The sequence below is a fragment of the Canis lupus genome, chromosome 27, assembly GCF_011100685.1.
Source record: "Canis lupus familiaris isolate Mischka breed German Shepherd chromosome 27, alternate assembly UU_Cfam_GSD_1.0, whole genome shotgun sequence".
Taxonomy (NCBI): Eukaryota; Metazoa; Chordata; class Mammalia; order Carnivora; family Canidae; genus Canis; species Canis lupus.
This window is the reverse complement of record NC_049248.1, coordinates 23525342-23545132: the sequence shown is the minus strand read 5'-3', so window position 1 is coordinate 23545132 and position 19791 is coordinate 23525342. Positions and strand designations below refer to the sequence as shown.

General features: G+C 34.8%; 2 protein-coding genes across 13 annotated transcripts in view; one reads left to right on the top strand and one right to left on the bottom strand.

Annotated features, from left to right (window-relative positions):
• The window catches only part of LOC610488 (heterogeneous nuclear ribonucleoprotein A3-like), a 91932-nt gene extending 80208 nt beyond the window's left edge, over positions 1 to 11724 (bottom strand). Inside the window, exons 1-3 of the mRNA XM_038577914.1 lie at positions 11542 to 11724; positions 7288 to 7303; positions 5497 to 5541 (exon numbers count right to left, since the gene is read on the bottom strand). Coding sequence (XP_038433842.1) covers positions 5497 to 5541; positions 7288 to 7303; positions 11542 to 11724 — 244 coding nt within the window. The remainder of the gene's footprint in view (positions 1 to 5496; positions 5542 to 7287; positions 7304 to 11541) is intronic.
• The window catches only part of SOX5 (SRY-box transcription factor 5), a 997462-nt gene that overhangs the window by 138123 nt on the left and 839548 nt on the right, over positions 1 to 19791 (top strand). For 11 of the 12 annotated variants that reach the window (XM_038577063.1, XM_038577060.1, XM_038577061.1 and 8 more), the window contains one exon: positions 11207 to 11288. The gene's annotated coding sequence lies outside the window, so the exon portion shown is untranslated. Of the gene's footprint in view, positions 1 to 3238; positions 3378 to 11206; positions 11289 to 19791 lie in introns of those variants that run through there. The other variant, XM_038577066.1, reaches the window with a different exon arrangement.

Sequence of the window (19791 nt, the reverse complement as noted above, 5' to 3'; positions counted from 1 at the left end):
TGAGCTCCTGACTCTTGGTTTCAGCTCAGGTCTGATCTCATGATCATGAGTTCGGGCTCTGTGCTCAACACAGAATCTGCTTGTGTTTCTCTCCACTTCTCCTCTCATGCTCTCTCTCTTTCTAAAGTAAATAAAATCTTAAAAAAAAAAAATAAGCCCATGCTTATATGGCCAATTAATCTAAAACAAAGGAGGTAAGAATATGCAGTGGAGAAAAGACAATATCTTCAATAAATCATGCGGGAAAACTGTACAGCTACATACAAAAGAATGTTACAGGACCACTTTCTTGCACTATACACAAAAGTAAACTCAAAATGGATTACAGACCTGAACATGAGACCTGAAACCATAAAACTTATAGAAGAGAACATAGGCAGTAATTTCTTTGACATCAGCCTTAGCAACATTTTTCTAGATATGTCTCCTAAGGCAAGGGAAACAAAAGCAAAAATAAACTATTGAGACCTCACCAAAATAAAAAGCTTTTGCACAGCAAAGGAAACCATCAACAAAATGAAAAGGCAACCTACTGAAAGGGATAGGTTCCTGGCATCAACCAGTCACTGGCAAGGAGGATAGGATTACCATGGTTGCTTTAAATTTAATACCACAGAGGTTGGGGTCAATCTCTCAAACTGCACAGCTCTTACATGCTGAGGAAGGGATATTGAGGAGAAAACTACCCTATCTGTTACATTTTGCCCAAGGGTGCTTTTGTGTATTGGTTTGGGTGTAGAATGTGAGTAAAATAATGAGCAATTACTGCTAGAATAAGAAAAAAGGGAGGAAAAAGGCAATATGATATAATATATCCAAAGGTGTGTGTGTGTGTGTGTGTGTGTGTGTGTGTGTGTGTGTGTGTTTTATAGAAAGAGAACATGAGTAGGGAAGAGCAGAGGGAGAGAAAGAACCTTTGCAGATTTCTCATGCCCAGCATGAAGCCTGATTTGGGGCTTGATCTCACAACTCTGAGATTATCACCTGAGCTGAAATCAAGAGTCGGATACTTAATTGAGTGAGCCATTCAGGTGCCCCAAAGATCTTTTATTTGATTATAAATGTCTTTCAAAACATTCCTCTGATTTTTATTATTTTTAAAAATTTCACTAAGAATTATATGAGCAACCAAATGTCATCCCATTGTACCTGTAAATGAGCTCAGTGAAACCAACTTCTTTTAATCGTGAAATATGATTAAACTTGCCCTTTAGATTTGTCATCTGCATTGAGCTGTTTTTTCTAGTTCTTCATTGGCTCTCCTTGAAAACCCTCTATTATAGTCCAAGAGTGTCCTGGTCTTCAGTACCACCACTTATATTTTTTGAGATGCATGCCTGGAATGCTATCTGCTCTTCCCTACAGCTTTCCAGATCTTTCCTGTTCCTCAAAATTCAGCTGAAATATCATGTCTGTGAAGCCTTTTGGTAACCAGCCTAGCTCAAGGGTCTTTTCTCTCTCTTTCCTCTGAAGACTTAAGTATCACTTTGTCTTTAATTTATTTGTTGGTCAAATTATCTGCTGCCTTTTGAGACTTCTCTTCTATGTCTTTGAGCTATTATTAACATCTTCTATTATTGATTATGGCTTTCTTGAAAATAGAAACCCTTGATACCTTAATGAGTCCCATGAAAATTGTTTTTCAATTAAATCATCTTGGAAAGGGAAGTTTAAATAATCTATCATTCTGGACATAAAAATAACTTACTAAGCATTTGCTGTATGCCCAAGAGTAGCAAATACTTTATGGGTGTTAACTCAGTTTTTCCTTGCATACCAATACAAAAACTCCATGTAGTAGGTTAGACAAAAACCTATCTCAAAATAGTTGAAATAAGAAAGGGAATATACCGGTACCCTAATTAAAAAATAAACTTTAAGCTCATAGTATATGTCCAGGCATCCATCTCTCACTCTGTTTTCCCATCTCTTAGTTTTATTTTTCTCTTAGTTGACTCTTTTGGCCTGGAAGACCCTCAGTAACCACAATCTAGCAATTGTTGTGATGTTGAGGATCCCCACTTGGCTTCCCAGAACTGGTAATGATGACTTAGGCCTGAACAGTCATCCCTAAACTGTAGCTAAAGGGAGTGTGGGTCAAACCCACTTGAACCGTGAAGTTTGAGAATAGTGTGGTTTTTCAATGAGATGCTGAGTAACAATTTTTCTGGTATTATTTCTAATTTACAGATAAAAACTGGGCTTAGAGATTAAGTAACAAGCCTAAGATCACCCAAATAGGAAGACTCTACCCAGAATAAAGTCCAGATTTTATGATAAACACTTTGTTCTATTGTAGTATTTTTATAAAACTGTATTTGAATTCAATGCTCAAAATAAAAATAGCATTTACTGTATAGACCTTATTTTGTGTACCTTCAGCATCTTTGGATATTCAGTATCTTTTTTTAACCAAATCAGGAATGGAACCATTATCTGAAATTATTACATACTGTTTCAGTCACTATGTTTCTTTACTCAGATCTTCATACTCAGTTACTTCCGTGGGTCTTTGTGGGCTCCAAAGATACTACATATGACTAAGAAATATCAGATGTCATCCAAATGGGTTGGCAACTGACGTCTCCCTCCATTGCCTTTGGAGATGACTGGATATAAAGTGGAGAGAATCATGAGTATGTTACAAGGGCTAGTCTAAGATATGTCAGTGGACAGACACTTGGGGAGAATAAATCAGGATTGACTGAACTGTGGATGCAGAAACCCTGATTCTTAGAGCTCCTTAGATGAAAGTGTTTGGGTCCTGTTATCTCTGGCTCCTTCCAAAACCTAGGGCCTGCCCAGCTCTTGCTTGAGCCTGTCAGCAGGCCTTGTTCTTCAGGTTCTTCCTGCCCTTTCAGTACTTAGAGAGACCACCTACTGTTTTGCTGCAACTCTAGGTCTTCCTGTTCTTCTGACCAGAGAATTTCAGTTTAAAGTCAGGGTTCTATAATTTTTGACATTATTGTACTTCAGGTGCTATTTAATTTTTTTATATGTGAACACACAAATGTATATTTTGTTGTAACAACCCCTTTCCTGACATTCTGGAATGCATTCCTTGTTTTACTTCTTTCTCTGCTAATGACTTTTCTAACTTTGAAGTAGTTAGATCACAGCTTCTTTATTAATAAGTTTTAATGACTTTGTTTTCTTCACATCATCTAACAAAGTACGTTACCGGTATTGCTCAACAATATATTTATTTAATTTGACTTAGTGCTCAGAGATGGGGTGAACTGTCTGTGACATTAATATGAAGACCAGGAATTTCATCTTATTCATAGAGGTGGCCTGAAGACTGTTTTACTCTGCACTTTCAGCTTGGGCTAAGAGCTATAGGATGAACAAAGTGTACCAGCTTAATCCACAGATTGGTATGTAGTTCTTACTGTACTTATCTCTTCAGTCTTTACTGTATCAGCTGAGGGGTTAATTTAAGATTGCTTTTTGTTCACTGATATAGAATTTGGTGTATTATGAGGATTTTTGCTTCTAGTCAGGAATAATAGCTTTGTGTTGTAAAAAGCATTAAAATAGTATGTGCTATCATATCCAAACTAGGTCAGTTATTTTATAGTTTACATTTGATACATGATGGTACTACAACTGGAACGGGAAACAAGTCTTCCTATGTAGAAATGTTGACTATTAACAATGAAAAATGTATTATAAATTGCCCTCTTATCAACAGTTCATAGGCTATGTTGAAGATATTATATCTGTTCAATTACTGATTTTTCACTGGTAAAGTATAACTTCATCTTCAGTCCATGCACATCAGCATAGAAGTACATCTATTTTACTTTTTAATGTTAAAAGCCACAAAGGCTTTTCTAAATTAGCAGGGGGCATTTACACAGTAAACTAGTGAAAAATGTTATGAGCTTTCATCAGCTGTTTTGGTTTTAGCTGCCACTTTGGGGCTTTTACACTTCTTTATCTTTCCCACCCCATCTCCGGGAGGCAAACAAAGAAATATAATTTGCATCAGCTATAGAAATGCCTCTGAGATCACTACTCTAAGTGTGCTGGGGATTTGGAGTAGAAATCCTGAAAAAGAGAAAAAGGCAAGGGTAAAAGCTCTGTTGACAAGGGAGTTTCATAGGCATGCAGTGAGAGCACAACATTGGACGTGTGAATACAAATTTTGCAAGCTTCCTCTTCTCTTGTGAAAAAAGTCTAGGAGTGTGGTAGTAGTTCTCTCTGGTTAAAGAGGTGGATGCAGTGACAGCTGGATAGCTTAGTTTTTCTTTCCAATGTAGATACTTCTCTGTTGCAGTATTTAGCACCTTTACTCCTTCTTGTCCTGCTTCTCATCACATGTGGCACTACTGGTTGAGAAGAAAGTAGGTGGCTCTCTCTGTACATGATCCTAACAGTTCTCCATCATTTGGCTAATCCACTGGGCTGGAACGGAAGGGCATTTGAATTTTCACTTCGATGCAGAGCATTAGCACTTTCACTCTCTGCTGGCATCAGGTCAAGGAAACCAAGTAAGCTTGTGAACCAGTTTTTCCCTGGAGCAAATATAATACATATATTTGGCTAGGAGGTCATCTGTTAAAGGTTGACTTTATTTTTTCAATAGGATCAGGTATTTGTTCAAATTTGGAAAGCATCTAAGTAAAGGCAATGTAGACATTTAATCAAAGCAAAATCTATTCTAAAAAAAAATAGGAAGATCTCATTATAGATTCACAGTCTGTGTATTTGTGTGCTCAAGGATAATAATAATACTGGGATACATTTCAGAGAAAAGAGATGAGTAAAAATAAGAAAAAAAATTAATGGATTTGAGCCCAAGTAAATGAAACTCTATTATTTAATTATAGTATCTGACTGTGAATATAAATGGGAGATGTAGAGCGAGAATTTTTTCTACAGTTTGGATCATAGATGATTTCATGACTAAAAGAGGAAGTCTGATACTCCGCTACAAGCTAGAGTTTTGATCCTTCATAAAATGAATCAAGGAGTATAAAAAATATTTTGGGATTGAGGACAGTTCCTTTTGTAAGCACTCAAGTGTTTTTACATCTAAAGTGAGTAAGAACTGCATAATGTGCAAACTATGCCGGTGTCCTTCAAATTTGCCACTTTGGAGAAACCTGAATAGATGGGATAAAGCTTACTGATACACAATGGAAAAGGACATGCTAACTCTTACAGTTTTACAGTTTCATGTTTGGAACCTCTTGTGGGTCAGTGTCTGCAATAGTATCAATGGTTGGACCATTTATTTGCTACCAATTGCTATTTTTGGCATGTGGGTAAGTTTAAACCCCAGTGTCCTGGTTAAATTCCAATGTAGATGAGTGATCATATTCCATCTGCCATGTTCTTAATTTGCCTTTCTTAAGGAAATGAAGCATAACTCCATTCCCAAGCAGACTTTTGATACACTTTAGATAAAAATTTAATATTTTTATTCTTCATTTGGTAGTTCCATATCATTAGACCTCAGTTTTAGGTTCAGCTGTATCACTGACTCACCTGTGATCTCGTACAAGTTATCTTCATCTCTCTGAAAACCATTTTCTATAAAATAGAACAACAGTCTAAGTAACTGTTAAACCTACTCACAGTTTTAACAGACTATGAATTGCTGATGGTCCACAGCCTTGACATAAGGGAAAAATTTTGTTCAGACTTCAAAAATTTTTCTGATTTCTCTTAATTTTAATTCATTAGAAAACATATTCTCTTAGAAATTACCTTTAAAGTTGTCTATCCAAGAGTATACATCAAATTAAAGTCCGGTTCTCCTCCCCCTCCAACCCCAACTAATCTCAATTCATTTCTTAGTTATCTTTTTTAGTGGAGATATGAATACATGCATAGTTTTAGGTGGAGGGAAATAAGAAAACGTGGGGAGAAAACAAAACAGTATTTCAGATAGTACATTTATTTTGATTTTCATATTTTTGATTTATCAATCTCACATTTTTCCAGAAATATTTAGTAGGGAACAATTCATGACATACTTAGCCCAAAGTAGTAAAATGATGATATCATCAGACTATGAGTTATGTATATATAATGTCATCCCTAAAGCAACAACTAAAAAAGCTGTACAAATAAACAGTAAAAAATACTGCATATAAATCATAGTTGAATTATAAAAATTGTTGAAGGCAGAAAAAAGAAGTGATCAATAGAGGAAAGCAGAAAGCAAAAAATGAAATTGCAGAATTCAGTCCTAACATATCAATAATTATATTAAATATAAATGGACCAAATACACCAATTGAAAGATTGTCAGAGTGTATTAAAAATAGGACCTAACTATATGCTGTTTATAAGAAATTCTCTTCAAGTATAATGATATAGGCAGGTGAAAGTAAAAGGATAAATAAAGATATATAATGAAAACCTAAATTAAAAAAGGCAGTAGTTGCTATACTATTATCAGATATAGTAGCCTGGAGAACAAAAGAAAAAATATCAATGCTAGGGGGTATTATTCTATAATAATTAAAGAGTTCCATCAAAAAGACATGGCAATCCTCAATATGTATGCCTTAAATTAGTGAATTAAAACACATGGAGTAAAAATCGACAGATTTGAAAAGAGGAATAGACAAATTCACAAATAAAGTTGAAGATTTCATTACCCCTACATCATCAGTTGTTAGAAAACTAGGCAGGGGCAGCCCCGGTGGCCCAGTGGTTTAGCACCGCCTTCAGCCCAGGGCATGATCCCCCAGTCCCAGGATGTAGTCCCACATCCGGCTTCCTGCATGGAGCCTGTTTCTCCCTCTGCCTGTATCTCTGCCTCTCTCTCTCTCTCTCTCTCTCTCTCTCTGTGTGTGTGTCTCTCATGAGTAAATAAATAAATAAAATTTTAAAAAAGAGAAACAATTCCACCCATCAGCAGCAAAACACATATTCTTGTCATGTGACTAAGATATATATATATCAAGAAAGACTATATCCTGGATCAGAAAACAAATCTCAACACATTTAAAAAGAATTAAAGTTTTTTGGAATGTATTCTTTGACCACCATGGAATCAAATTAGAAGTGAAAAAAATAACATGAAAATCTCTGAGCATTTGGAAATTCAACAACATACTGAATTATAAATAATAATCCATAGGCCAGAAAAGCAGTCTCAAAGAACATAAAAATACATTGAAATGAATGAAAATAAAAATACAACATCAGAATATGTGGGTCACAGATAAAGTAGTGCTAAGAGGAATCAAAGCACTAAATTATTTAAAAAAAGGCACTAAATATATACATTAGAAAAAAGGAAAAATCTCAAATCAGTAATCTAACCTCCCATTTCAAGAACCTATAAAAAAATGAACCGAATAGACCCAAAGAAAGCAGAAGAAAGGAAATGGTATGTTAAGAACAAATGCCAATAAAATTGAAAGCAGAAAAACAATAAGTGAAAAAAAATATGGCTTTTTGAAACTGATGAAATTGACAAACTTCTGCAAGACTAACAAAGAATAAAGAGAAAAGACATAAATTATCAATATGAGGAAGGAAAAAGAGTGATCACTGCACACACTGCAGACATCAAAAGGATAATATGGGGATGCTACAAGCAGCTCTATACACACACATTTGACAACTTAGAAGAAATGGACCAATTGCTCAGAAAACATAAGCTGCCATAACTCACCTAATATTAAATAGATAATTTGAATATCCCTATAATTAATAATGATATTGAACAGAAAATTTGTATAATTTCAAAAAGAATAATCGGGTCCCAGATGGGTTCACTAGAGAGTTCTAACAGACACTTAGAGAAGTACCATCCAACTCTATAGTCTCCTCCAGAAAACCATTTATTTTTTGGTAGTGTTATCCAGATACTAAAATCCAACAAAGACAGTAAGTTCCAAAAAAAAAAAAAAAAAAAAGAAAAAAGAAAAACCAGACACAAATAAACCTCATGAACACAGGCACAAAAATCCTTAACAAAACATTAGCAAATAGAACCCATATAAAATGACCTATATCTCATGATCAATAGAATTTATTCTAGGGATGCAAGTCTGGTTCAGAACTTGAAAAACTATTAGTGTGATCCATCATGTAACAGGCTAAAGAAGGAATGTCACTTGATTCCATCATTTCATACAGAAAAAGCATTTGACAAAATTTAATACCCATTCATTATAATAGCTCTCAGATAAATAGGAACAGGGAACTTCCTCAAGTTGATATAGAACATCTATAAAAAATGCATAACAGTCTACAACTAACATTACATTTAATTATGAAAAATTGAATTGTTTCCCCTTAGATAAGGAAGTAGGTAAAAAATGTGTATACTCACTAGTCTTATCCAATATATTGCTAGAATTTCTAGCCCATATATTAAAAAAAAGGAAATTAAAAAGCATAGAGATTAGAAAGGAAGAAATAAAACTGTCCCTATTTTCAGGTGAGATTTTTGTTTATGTAGAAAATCCCAAGAAACGTAGAAAACGTACTTGTCAATCTAATAAGTATGAGTTCAGAAAAGTAGTGGGATACAAGATAAACATACAAAAATCAATTTTATTTTTTTAAAATAGCAGTGAACACCTGGACAACAAGATTAAAAATACAATGCCATTTACAGTTACTAAAAAGTTAAATTCCTAGGTAGAAATATAACAAATCATGTATATGACTAATGCTAAAATCCAGAAATATCTAAATATAGATATACCATGTTCATGGACTGGAAGACTCACCATTACAAAGATGTCAGTTCCCCCAAACTGACATACAGATGCAACATAATTCCTATCAAATTTTCAGCAAGACTTTTTTGTACATGTAGACAAAATTATCCTAAAATTTACATGAAAAGGTAAAGGAATCAGAATAGCTATAATGAATTTGAATTAAAAAAATGAAGTGACAAGGGATTAACCCATTCAATTTTTATTTATTTATTTTTTATTTATTTATTTATTTTTTTTTTCCATTCAAGTTTTAGATTTATTATATAGCTACAGTAATCTAGACTCCTTGATCTTGGTAGAGGGATAAGCACATATATCAGTGTAACAGAATGGAGAATCCAGAAATTGACCAACACAAATTTATTTAATTAATTTTTGACAAAGTTGCAGAACCAGTTTGATGGAAATAGTCTTCTCAACAAATGATGTTAGAGCAATTGGACATTCATAGGCAAAAGAAAATAATGTTATCTAAGTCTACAGTTTATATAAAAATTAACTCAATATATGTCATGAATTTAAATGTAAAATCTAAAATTATAAAATTTTTAAGAAAAAAATGGCAAGTTTTGGGGATCTAGGGTTAGGCAGTGCATTTTTGCATTTTCTACCACGAGCAAATCCATAAAAGGAAAGATTGATAAATTGGATTTTATCAAACCTAAGAACTTTTTGCTCTGTGAAAGGCTCTTTTATGAAGATAAAAAGACAAGCTATAGACTGGGAGAAAATATTTGTAAACCATGTATCTGAAAAATGACTAGTATTAGGAATATAATCTCTCAATCTATAGTTAACAACTCCAATTAGAAAATGAACAAAAGGCATGAAAAAACATTTTATGGGAGAAGTTATACACAGATAGCAAATAAGTACATGAGAGATGTTCAGCATCACTAATCGTCACCAATCATTAGAGAAAAGCAGAATGACTAAAATAAAAAAAAATAATGACAACACCAAATGCTGGCAAGGATGCATAGAAACTGGCTCACTCATGCATTGCTGATGGGGATATAAAATGTCACAACCATTCTGCAAAATAGTTTGGCAGGTTTTTAAAGAAAATTTAACATACAACTCCAGTGCAACCCAGAAATTGCTCTCCTGGGCATTTATCCCAGAGAAAGGAAAACCTTTTGTTCACGTAAAAACCTATATGCAGGGATGCCTGTGTGGCTCAGGGCATGATCCCAGTGTCCTGGGATCAAGTTCCATCTCGGGCTCCTTGCATGGAGCCTGCTTCTCCCTCTGCCTGTGTCTCTGCCTTTCTCTCTCTCTGTTCCTCTCATGAATAAATAAATAAAATCTTAAAAAAACCCTGTATGCATATGCTTATAGCAACTTTGTTCATAATAACTTCAAATTGGAAACAGCACATTGTCCTTCAAGGGTGAATGGTTAAATGATCCATTCCATAGAACACACTACTCAGTAATAAAAATGAGATAATTGTTGATACTCTAACCTGGATAAATCTCCAGAGAATTATGTTGACTATATGATTTCATTTATGTAATATTTTTGAAATGACAAAATTACAGAAATTGTAAGTTAATTTAGTGATTTCCACTGTTTATGGAAGAGGTAGGATGGGAGGGAAATGGTTATTGCTATAGAAAGACAATCTGAGAGAGTCTTATGGTAAGGAAAGGTCTATCTTGATTGTATCAATGTCAGTATCTTGGTTTTGATATTATACTATAGTTTTACAAGATGTTACCACTGGGGGAAACGAAGCAAAGGGTGCAGGAGCGTATCTCTTACAATTGCCTGTGAGTCTACAATTATCTCAAACTAAATTGTTTAATTAAAGAAAAAGACAGCCCTCTACCAGCTCCTAGATTAAAATCCAAAGCCTTTCCTTGGCCCTTTCCAACCTCATTCATGTCCTACTTCTCTCTCTCTTCCACATCATGCTGAAGCTACAGTGGCCTTTTTGGTGTCCCTGGACTGCTTAGCAAGCTCTCACCACAGGGCCTTTGTACTTGCTATTCCCTCTGCTGGGAAAGCTCCTCCCTCTGGTTTACTTACTTCATCCTGTTCTCTGCTTAAATATTCAAGGATACTCCTTGTGACTCCTGTCACAATCTAATGCCCTATTTTAATTTATTCTTCTTTCAGTAAAAACATATTTGATACTTTAAAAAAATTATACATTTCTAGGATGGGAACCTTAAATTTCCTACCGTGCCTTCACTTTTCTATGTGTTCTAGAATTTGGAACATTTGATTAAAAAAACAAACTAAAGAAACTGATTTCTATTTTCTTTACTTTGTATTTTCTTTTTTTCTGCTGATGTCTAGATGGAATTCCTGGGTTCTATACTAGTAAATGTTTTGTATTCTGTTAAGCTCAGTTTATCACATTCCATTGGTATATCCCCAATAATATATGATTAATATATTAATCTCTCTAATAATTAATCTCTCTAATATATGAGAGTTGACCTCTTTACACAGTGAATCTTCCTCCAAATGACTTAGTTCTAATTCTCTTCTAGGCTTTTTAATCAGTCTGCAGTGTAAAGACATACTTCAAGAGGATCCTTAGAAGCCTTGGACAAGCTTACCCTTATGTGGCAGGTATGTCTCTGTCTACACACTAAATGTGCAAGACTGGTAACTTCATTCTTCTATAGGTAAATCTAAATTACGTTTTGATTTTCCATTTAACCACTTGGAAGCAATCTGAAGTTGCATCTAAGTTCTTGGTAAGGTTATGAGATACCAAGCTTTTGAGGGGTGACATACCTGTTCACTTGGCTGCCATTCCTTCATTAGCCACAGATTTTTTCCTATCCCTTGTCAGTACTTGTGACTAACTGCTGAGGCATACCTTGATCTTCCTTTGAGGATCTTCTGCTTTTCTTCTCGAAGCTTCTTCCAGGTACCTCCTGGGCATATCAGGACATGCTGTCACTCCTGTTGAATCAGAAGAAACTCTCTGTGGTGAGATGAAGTTCTTTGCTCCTTGCATGCCACTCTGAAGCACATGATACTTGCTTTGCTCTTCTATCATCCTATTGTATGGGGTCCTTTACAAGGCTATCAGGTCCATCTGCCTGGCCATCTCTAAGATCCAAACTATATCCAAGAAAGAGGAGCCTTTCCCCTCTACCATTTTCTCACACCATTATATTTGGGGTTTCTCTCTGCAACAGTACTTTGAACAAGTACAACTTAGGAAATCCATCTAAACATAGTTTATTTGTTTTTCTTGTTGTTTCTTTAAAATGAATTGAGAAAGGGTGGTGGATATTCCCTTGCCTTTAGGAAAAAAAAGTAGGTCTCAGGCAGGCTCCATCCCTAATAGGACTACTCTTAGATTAAAAAAAAATCTTTTTGGCACTTTAGATTCCAAACATAGTTCATTCAGAAATTAGAATGTCTAATCTCAGACCATAATCATAGCTTGCAAGTTAATTTAATATCCATCATCTCGTCTCCCCCATCTGGGGCCCATTTTTGGGTTGGACCAAAAATTGCATTGGGAAAGGGTGTGGAGTTTTTTTCTTTTTTTATCTGTCACCTCCTCTCCCAGTTGCTAGCTATTGCTAAACCTTAGTGATTGGAGCGTGGGAAAGAAGAGGAGATACATGGCTTAGGAATGTTTTTTTACTTGAAACGGTCCTATGTTAAGCTGGCTTCATGCATTCTGGGGCCTGGCAATGTTTAAACTCACTTGGATACTCGGCCACTTTGGGAGGACTTTGGTGGCTTCCCTGCTGGACCCATCTGGCTTCACCTCCCCTGACATAGGCCAGGCTTCTCTAGCTATTCACTTTCCAGTGGAGCTTTTGGTTTTCAGATATTCCATTCTACATGAACTCCCATTTGGTATATCAGTGATACTTCCAGATGGTCATCTTGGGCTTCAAGCTGGCTCTCTCACATGTGGCCCACACTTGCTTCATGAAAGCATGCATCTTAGAACTTCTGTGGGCAGGAAGGGTGCAGGTACTTCTCAGATTTCAGAGCTGCTCCTAGCCTGACCCTTTTGTCCTCTAGATTTCCAAGGTAAGAGTCAATCTGCAGTCCTTTGGGTTTCCCAAACTCTAGGGGACATATTCAGGTTGTCTAACTTGTTCCTTTGAAGCCTCTCTAAATACTGGAAAGAGAAAAAATAGTATCTTCCAGCCCTTTAGCTTGGGTAGGTGGTGGGGAGGTGGGGCTTACCATAAAGTAGCAGCGCAATCAAGAATCTCTTTGTAAAGCTTCTCTTAATCTCTATTGTTTTGATCCTTTACATTATCTTGTAGGTTTTAGAGCCATCTGACCAGTCTCGTGTTTTGTTTTGTTTTGTTTTGTTTTGTTTTTTTAATCTGGAATTTGATCTGGCCCTTTACTTTGGAATTTCATACTTGTTTAATGGCGGTAACTCAGTTGAATCTTCCCATCTAATGTCTGTTTATTCCGACATCACTAGGATGAGTTGAGGTGGTGAGGGGAGGGTAAAGATGGAGTCTGCCCACCTCAAATTACCACTGGTCCACTAATGTCTATAGATGTTTTGATCACCTTATTTTTTACCCAGAGGGTAAAAGTACTCTAAGCTTAGTTAATACATAGGACAGTCTCTTCTAGGTCTTCTGTAGTCATGGAGTCATTACAGATTCCCAAAGAGACCTTAGGCTTTTGAAGCTCAAAAACTAATACTTTAATCAACACCTCCCCTGCCACCTCCACCCCCATGCTTCTCTTGTCTGCTAATAATTTTCTAATGCTATGAGTACAGAGTATGACAACATGGCTACCTGAATTGGGAGAGAAATAAGATTTAAGGGTATGAAATAAATTCTTCAAATATTCTATCTTAAATTATAAAAAAAAAATATTCCCTACCCTATTTTGAGTACCTCTAATGTGTTTTTTAATCTTTTTAATGGCACGGATGTGGTATTTGAGGAAACCAGGTGTATTAGTCTACTAGGGCTGCCATAACAAAATACTATAGGGTGGTAACAAGTTAGACAACCTGAATATGTCCCCTAGAGTCTGGGAAACCCAAAGGACTGCAGATTGACTCTTAAACAATAGAAATTTATTATGTCACAATTCTGGAAGGTCAAAGTCCAAAATCAAGGTTTTGGCAGCATTGGTTCTTTCTGAGAGCTGTGAGGGAAGAATTTATTCCCTCTTCTTGACTTGTAGATGGCTCTTCTCCCTGTTTCTTCACATCATCTTTTCTCTATGAGTGTCTATCTCTATGTCCAAATTTGCTTTTTTTTTTTTTTAAATAAGGACATCAATCATATTGGATTAAGGCCCACACTAATGACCTCATCTTAACTAATTATAACAATGACCTTATTTTCAAATGTGACTTTCTGATGTACTAGGAGTTAGGACTTCAACATATGAATTTGGGAGGGGGCTTGCACAATTCAACCCATAACACCAGGGTTCAATGACCTCAATTTCACACAGACCTTAAAATGTTATTGCAGGGATTCCCCCTAACTGTGTAACTCTAAAGCTTGTATTCTCCCTGCTATACTACACTTTATCTCAAATGAATCTTGCATGCAGACTTATGCAATGAGTGTACTGTCTTTCCTTTAAACAACCAAACCAGCTTGGTTGAGGCATGGATCCATCCTGGAAAAAAGCTCATATTTAGCCAAAAGGTCTGTCATCACGTGGACTGAGAATAACAACTTACACAATGGAGAAATAGGAACATGTTTGTGGAGAGGTCCAATATAATGCCATTATAACATAGGTTAGAAAATGAATTCATAACTGAACTAAGGGTTTAAGTTCAACCAGGATTCAAATGGCTCTGAAGCAATGAAAATGGTGATATTATTCCTATGGCCTGTGGTTTGCATTTTGGTGCTTTTAACTTGTATTCATATCTAAATGTGCTGTGTGTATGTGGGCTGCTTCATGTAGAGCATATTTAAACAATGTGTAATAAAACAACATATTTAAATCATACAAAACTAAAAGGGTAAATGTGTGCTATAAAGTCTCTGCAGGCATTTGCTGGATAATGGTAATGATAGCTTTACTGAAAAAGGATAAAATATGTTCAGCTTCAATGAGGATTATATTTAGGGGAATTATCAGATTATTTTGGATTTTTTCCTTTTAAAAACAATTCTTTAGTGCATCCTAGGTGGGAGATAGGAATTATAATAGTGATTCAGAAACATGGCTTCATGCATATAAACATAATTTGAGTCTTGTAGTATTTATCACTGTTTTATTCCAGATGGCAAAAAAATTATTATCCCTTTCAGTTGCTGCTTGAAATATATACCTACAGAAATAAGTCCATTATAAGATTTTTCTTGCCAAACTCTAGTAGATGCTCACTTACTGAGAAATTTGTGTACTGAGAAATATTTGAGAAAAATACACTTTAATGAAGCTGCACTAATGATATTTATTTAGCTAATTGTATATAGGGATCTAAATATGATTTCAAGTAAAGTAGACTCTTGGCCATATAAATAAGCCTGGCACAGGTGTGCAGAGTTTTAAAAGAATTAGATAGCACATCTAATGAAAATTAGAGTAAGGTTCAAATAAATGTTTTATTTTAAATTAGATTTCCTATTATAAAACAAATAGAGCCACATAACAAAGTATCTTAAAATAAAGGTAAAAATTGCTAACATAACAATAACTGCGAGCAACAAAAATAACCTTTTGGCATGCTTGCTTCTCCTTTTTCATTCATTTTTTTCAACCAAGGATTACTAGGTACTTACTCACTGCAGGCATTTGAGGAAAGATGGCTAGAACAAGATCTCTGCCCTGATGAGCTTTTAAAATATCAGGGAAAATATACAGTGAATGAGTCCTTCTAACAGGTGGTATGTGCAGTACTGCAGCCAAGTTAGCCAATGAGCTTGCTCTCAACTCTATTGTAAGATCTGGGAAGGCTTTAACAGGTAAGCCGGGATAGAAGAAGCATGAGTAGAAATCTGTTAGCTGGAAAAGAGAAGAAAATGTATTTTAGTAAGAGGAAAGAGCATCTGCTAAGGTATGGGAGGATTGAAATAATATTATGAGGAACTGTAAATAATGCAGCATGTCTGGAACAACAGAGAATGAGGTTGGAGAAGTAGGTGGAGGTGATATCATGGAGGGATTTGTGCCAATTATACTATTGGCAAGGAAGTTTTTCAAGTAGTGAAGAAATGTGTTTAGAATTTCATTTTAGAAAAATTAATCTTCAGCAGTATGATTGGATGGATGGCTTAGAAATTACTAACCTTAGGAATTGAGGGTTTGATAAGAAGCCAGATATACCAAGGAGCTGAAATAAAGCTTAAATGAAAAACTCTTGGCTTGCATGGACCTCTAGCATGAGTAGGGACTCTAAAATGTGTTCCCATGGTCATACGTTTTTACAGAATTTATAAAAAGTATGTTTTTGAATTTAGTTAGTTATGACCATTTTCTCTTTCTATCTTACTAATCTACCTGTATTATGCTTTTCTTAACGTACTCTTAACATTGAGTGGCATTGGTGATGCAAATTTCGTATTCACAATTTTTACCTCTTTTTTTTTTCAAATTGGATAAACTTAGGCCTCACTTTGTCAATCCAGCCTCCAAATGAGAAAGAGCAGGTTCTTAGTCCAAGACAGTAGCTGCAGAGATGAAGAGGGAAAGAAAAGGAAGACTAAGGTAGAGGAATGATTTTCTACTGGTAAGAAGGAAAGGGTAGTGCCCAGCTTTCTCATTTCTAAAACTCAGCAAATGTTAAGGGCAGGTTATAATCATAAGTAACAGTCTATTGAACATCTTTATGCGTGTGTATGTTTTCATATTTTTGGATTTACAGAAAGTGTATTTAACTGTATCAAGGTGTTTTAATGGACTTTGTTATTTATTACCATATTCCTTTCCAGGTGGATTGTGCCATGTAACACTACTACAGTTAATGTAGAAGTGGGTTTTCTTGCTTATGCCCCAGCTAGCACTGGGTTTTATAATTTTATTTTTTTAAAACTAAATTATTGGGTAAAATTAGTACCTTCTTTCTGTTTTATTCTGAGATGAGATCAATGCCATCCATTATTGTTAGCTCTGCCTAGGAATCTGTTTTCAGGGGATAGTTATTATGGCCCTTTATGATTTAGAAAGCATTAGAAGGTAGTTATAAATCTTTTATGTGAATAGTTACGTTATATACTCTAAATGCATACACATATATATTATAAAAGCTACAAATAAGTAGGACTAAGACAGTTTTGTAGATCAGATTGTTTTTAGACCAGGTGTTGGCAAACTTTTTCTGATAAGTACCAGATAGTAAATATTTTAGTTGTTGTAGACTAGGAGGCAAAATTGAAGATATTATATAAGTACTTTAAGAAAGAAAAAAAATTTCCACAAAATTTATTGGCATATTTCAAAATCTAATAATAATAATTGAGGAAAGTTTTTATAATAGTAGTCTAATAATGAGAAAAATTGAATTTTTTTTGGTGGGGGAGACATTTCATAATTAATGTCTTCAATTCTCAAATTGATTATAAATGTTTGTTCATTAAATCATTCTTATTTTATAGGTGGTGAGCTAGATTTTGACTATAGACCATACTGTGTTGACCTGTTTTAGACAGTGACCATTTATAAGTCATTTTCCATTAAGTTTTTAAAAAATATTTTGTTTGGCAATATGTTTCAGCTCTGTTACATTACCTTTTTTTGAGCTTATGGCAAATCTACAACTTGCAAAATACTCATCAAAATGTGTGTATCCACGTGTGTGTGTATGTGTGTATGTGTGTAATATGTGTATACGGTGTGGGTGGTTTTATTCTGCATTCTCAACAGAAATTATGATATATCTGGGGTAGTAATAATATGACAATGAAGCATTTTGTCAGGTTTTGTTACCAGAAAAGTAAAAGAAGCTAGATTTGACAGGTCCAAATTACATCTATTGTTATATACATTAGAATGAGTTTGAGTGTTCCCTGTTGACTTTGATTTGACTATAATTGATCTTGTTCATTAATGACTGCTTCTGCTGACTTTTGGGGGCTTCTGCTTTGGTCTTAGCTTTGTTGTTCCTCAGCAATTTTCCAGAATGTTTTCATTCTTTTTCGACCCTCCTTCACAAACTTGATGTCTTGAAATACTTTTTATAATTTACATTTCATTTGCTAATGGTTTTTGTGGCAAGGCTACCCAGTTCCTCTGGTTTCAAGAAAGAAAAGAAGGAGGAAGGAAGAAAAAAAATGAAATGGAAAGATATGAAAATAAGCAGGTCATGCAACCCACTTCAGAGATTGGGCTATTTAATCTCCACAAAGTTTCAGCTGGAATTTGATTCCTAAATCTAAGACCAATTTTTCCTTTAAACTCTTAATGAATGGTTTGGGAATTTTAAAACTTGAGTAAGCTTAGTTATTTTCATGAGTATGTTGAATTATGGACTGGATTTCTTAGGAACTGGTAATTAGATTGAAAGTTTATTTTATCTTTTTAGTCAATATGGGTACAAAGCATTGGTATCTTTCTACTGCATAATCGAAGATAATTCAAGTGAATGAACTGAATATGAAAACACTATTTTAAAAAATATGATGTGGATGGAACTAGAGAGTTTTATGCCCAGTGAAATAAGTCAATCAGAGAAAGACAAAAGCATATGATTTCACTCATATGTGAAATTTAAGAAGCAAAATAGATGAACATGGGGAATGGAAGAAAAATAAGATAAAAACAGAGGGAGGCAAACCATAAGAGACTCTTAACTATAGGAAACAAACTGGGTGTTACTGGAGGGGAGGGGGTTAGGAGGATGGGGTCAGTGGGTGATGGGCATTAAGGAGGGCATGTGATGTAGTGAGTATTGGATGTTATAAGCAACTGATGAATCACTGTATTCTACCTCTGAAACTAATAATATACTACATGTTAACTAAATTGAGTTTAAATTAAAAAAGAAAAAATTACAGAAAAATTTCCCACATTACTGGGACATAGAATATTTTTATTTAATATATTGTTTAATGGAGAAATTTATAAGAAAATACAATCTTACAAATACATTGTCTCTAAAAAATACAGAGCTTACTTTTTTGTGTAAATAAAAAAGTAAGCTCTATGTATTTTTTTAGAGACAATGTATTATAAGATTGTAATTTTTATGTTTCTGAGATTAAGCACAGGAGAAAATTCCATCAAAATTAAATTTCAGAATTATTTCCTTCTCTTATTTATTTCCATAGGGTCTTTGGAAAGAAGTTTCCAAATATATCTTTCCACAGTCTTCCTGCCAATAGCTAACTCAGCATGCTCTTCTCAACTACTATCTTGTATTTTAGCTGCTGAAATATATGGCCATCTAAAAAGTTTGTTTAATTCCGTATTTCATTTCTGCTTTAGATGCAGAAGGTCTTTGGTTTTTTTAGAAAATTGGTACTAACAGTTTTATAATTCCAAGAACAAAATTTGTTCTAAACACCGTTTTTAAAGAATTTTCACTGAACTGTCCAATTACTGTTTACTACAATTGGACTTACTGTGTCTTAAAATAAAATTCCTTTAATGTTTATAATCACAATTGTTGACAAGTACCTGATACTTGTTATTTAAAAAAAAATTTTTTTTTTCAGCCAGAAAAGGAGTAAATTATTTCATCAGAGGCAAAACAGAGCATCAGGGCTCTTCATTTCTGAGTTCTGGCTCAGGTTTGGGAAGAAGCTGTAGGCAATGTGTTCACATGATCACATATATCGTAAAATTTGCTAAGTAAGCTATTTTAGTTGTGATCATTTGTGACCAGTGCCTCCACTTTAACATCTTTCCATTCCTTTTCTGTTTTGTGGTGATATTAGAGAGGCCAGGGCTTTGTTTTGATCTGGGGTACAGTCCACCAAAGGAGGAATCAAGGTGGTGATACAATTATTTTAAATTAAGTGGGATAGAGTTATATTGTTTGCAAATACTTCTGTGTATAGTGAAGCTATTGATGATGTTCCACTTAGCCAATTCACTAGACATTTGGCACACAGAGGCCACATTGGAGCCCAGGAGCCAGAGGCCACAGTGTGCTATGGACATATGTACAACACTGAAAAATGATGCATGAGGATGGAAGAGTAAGACTAGG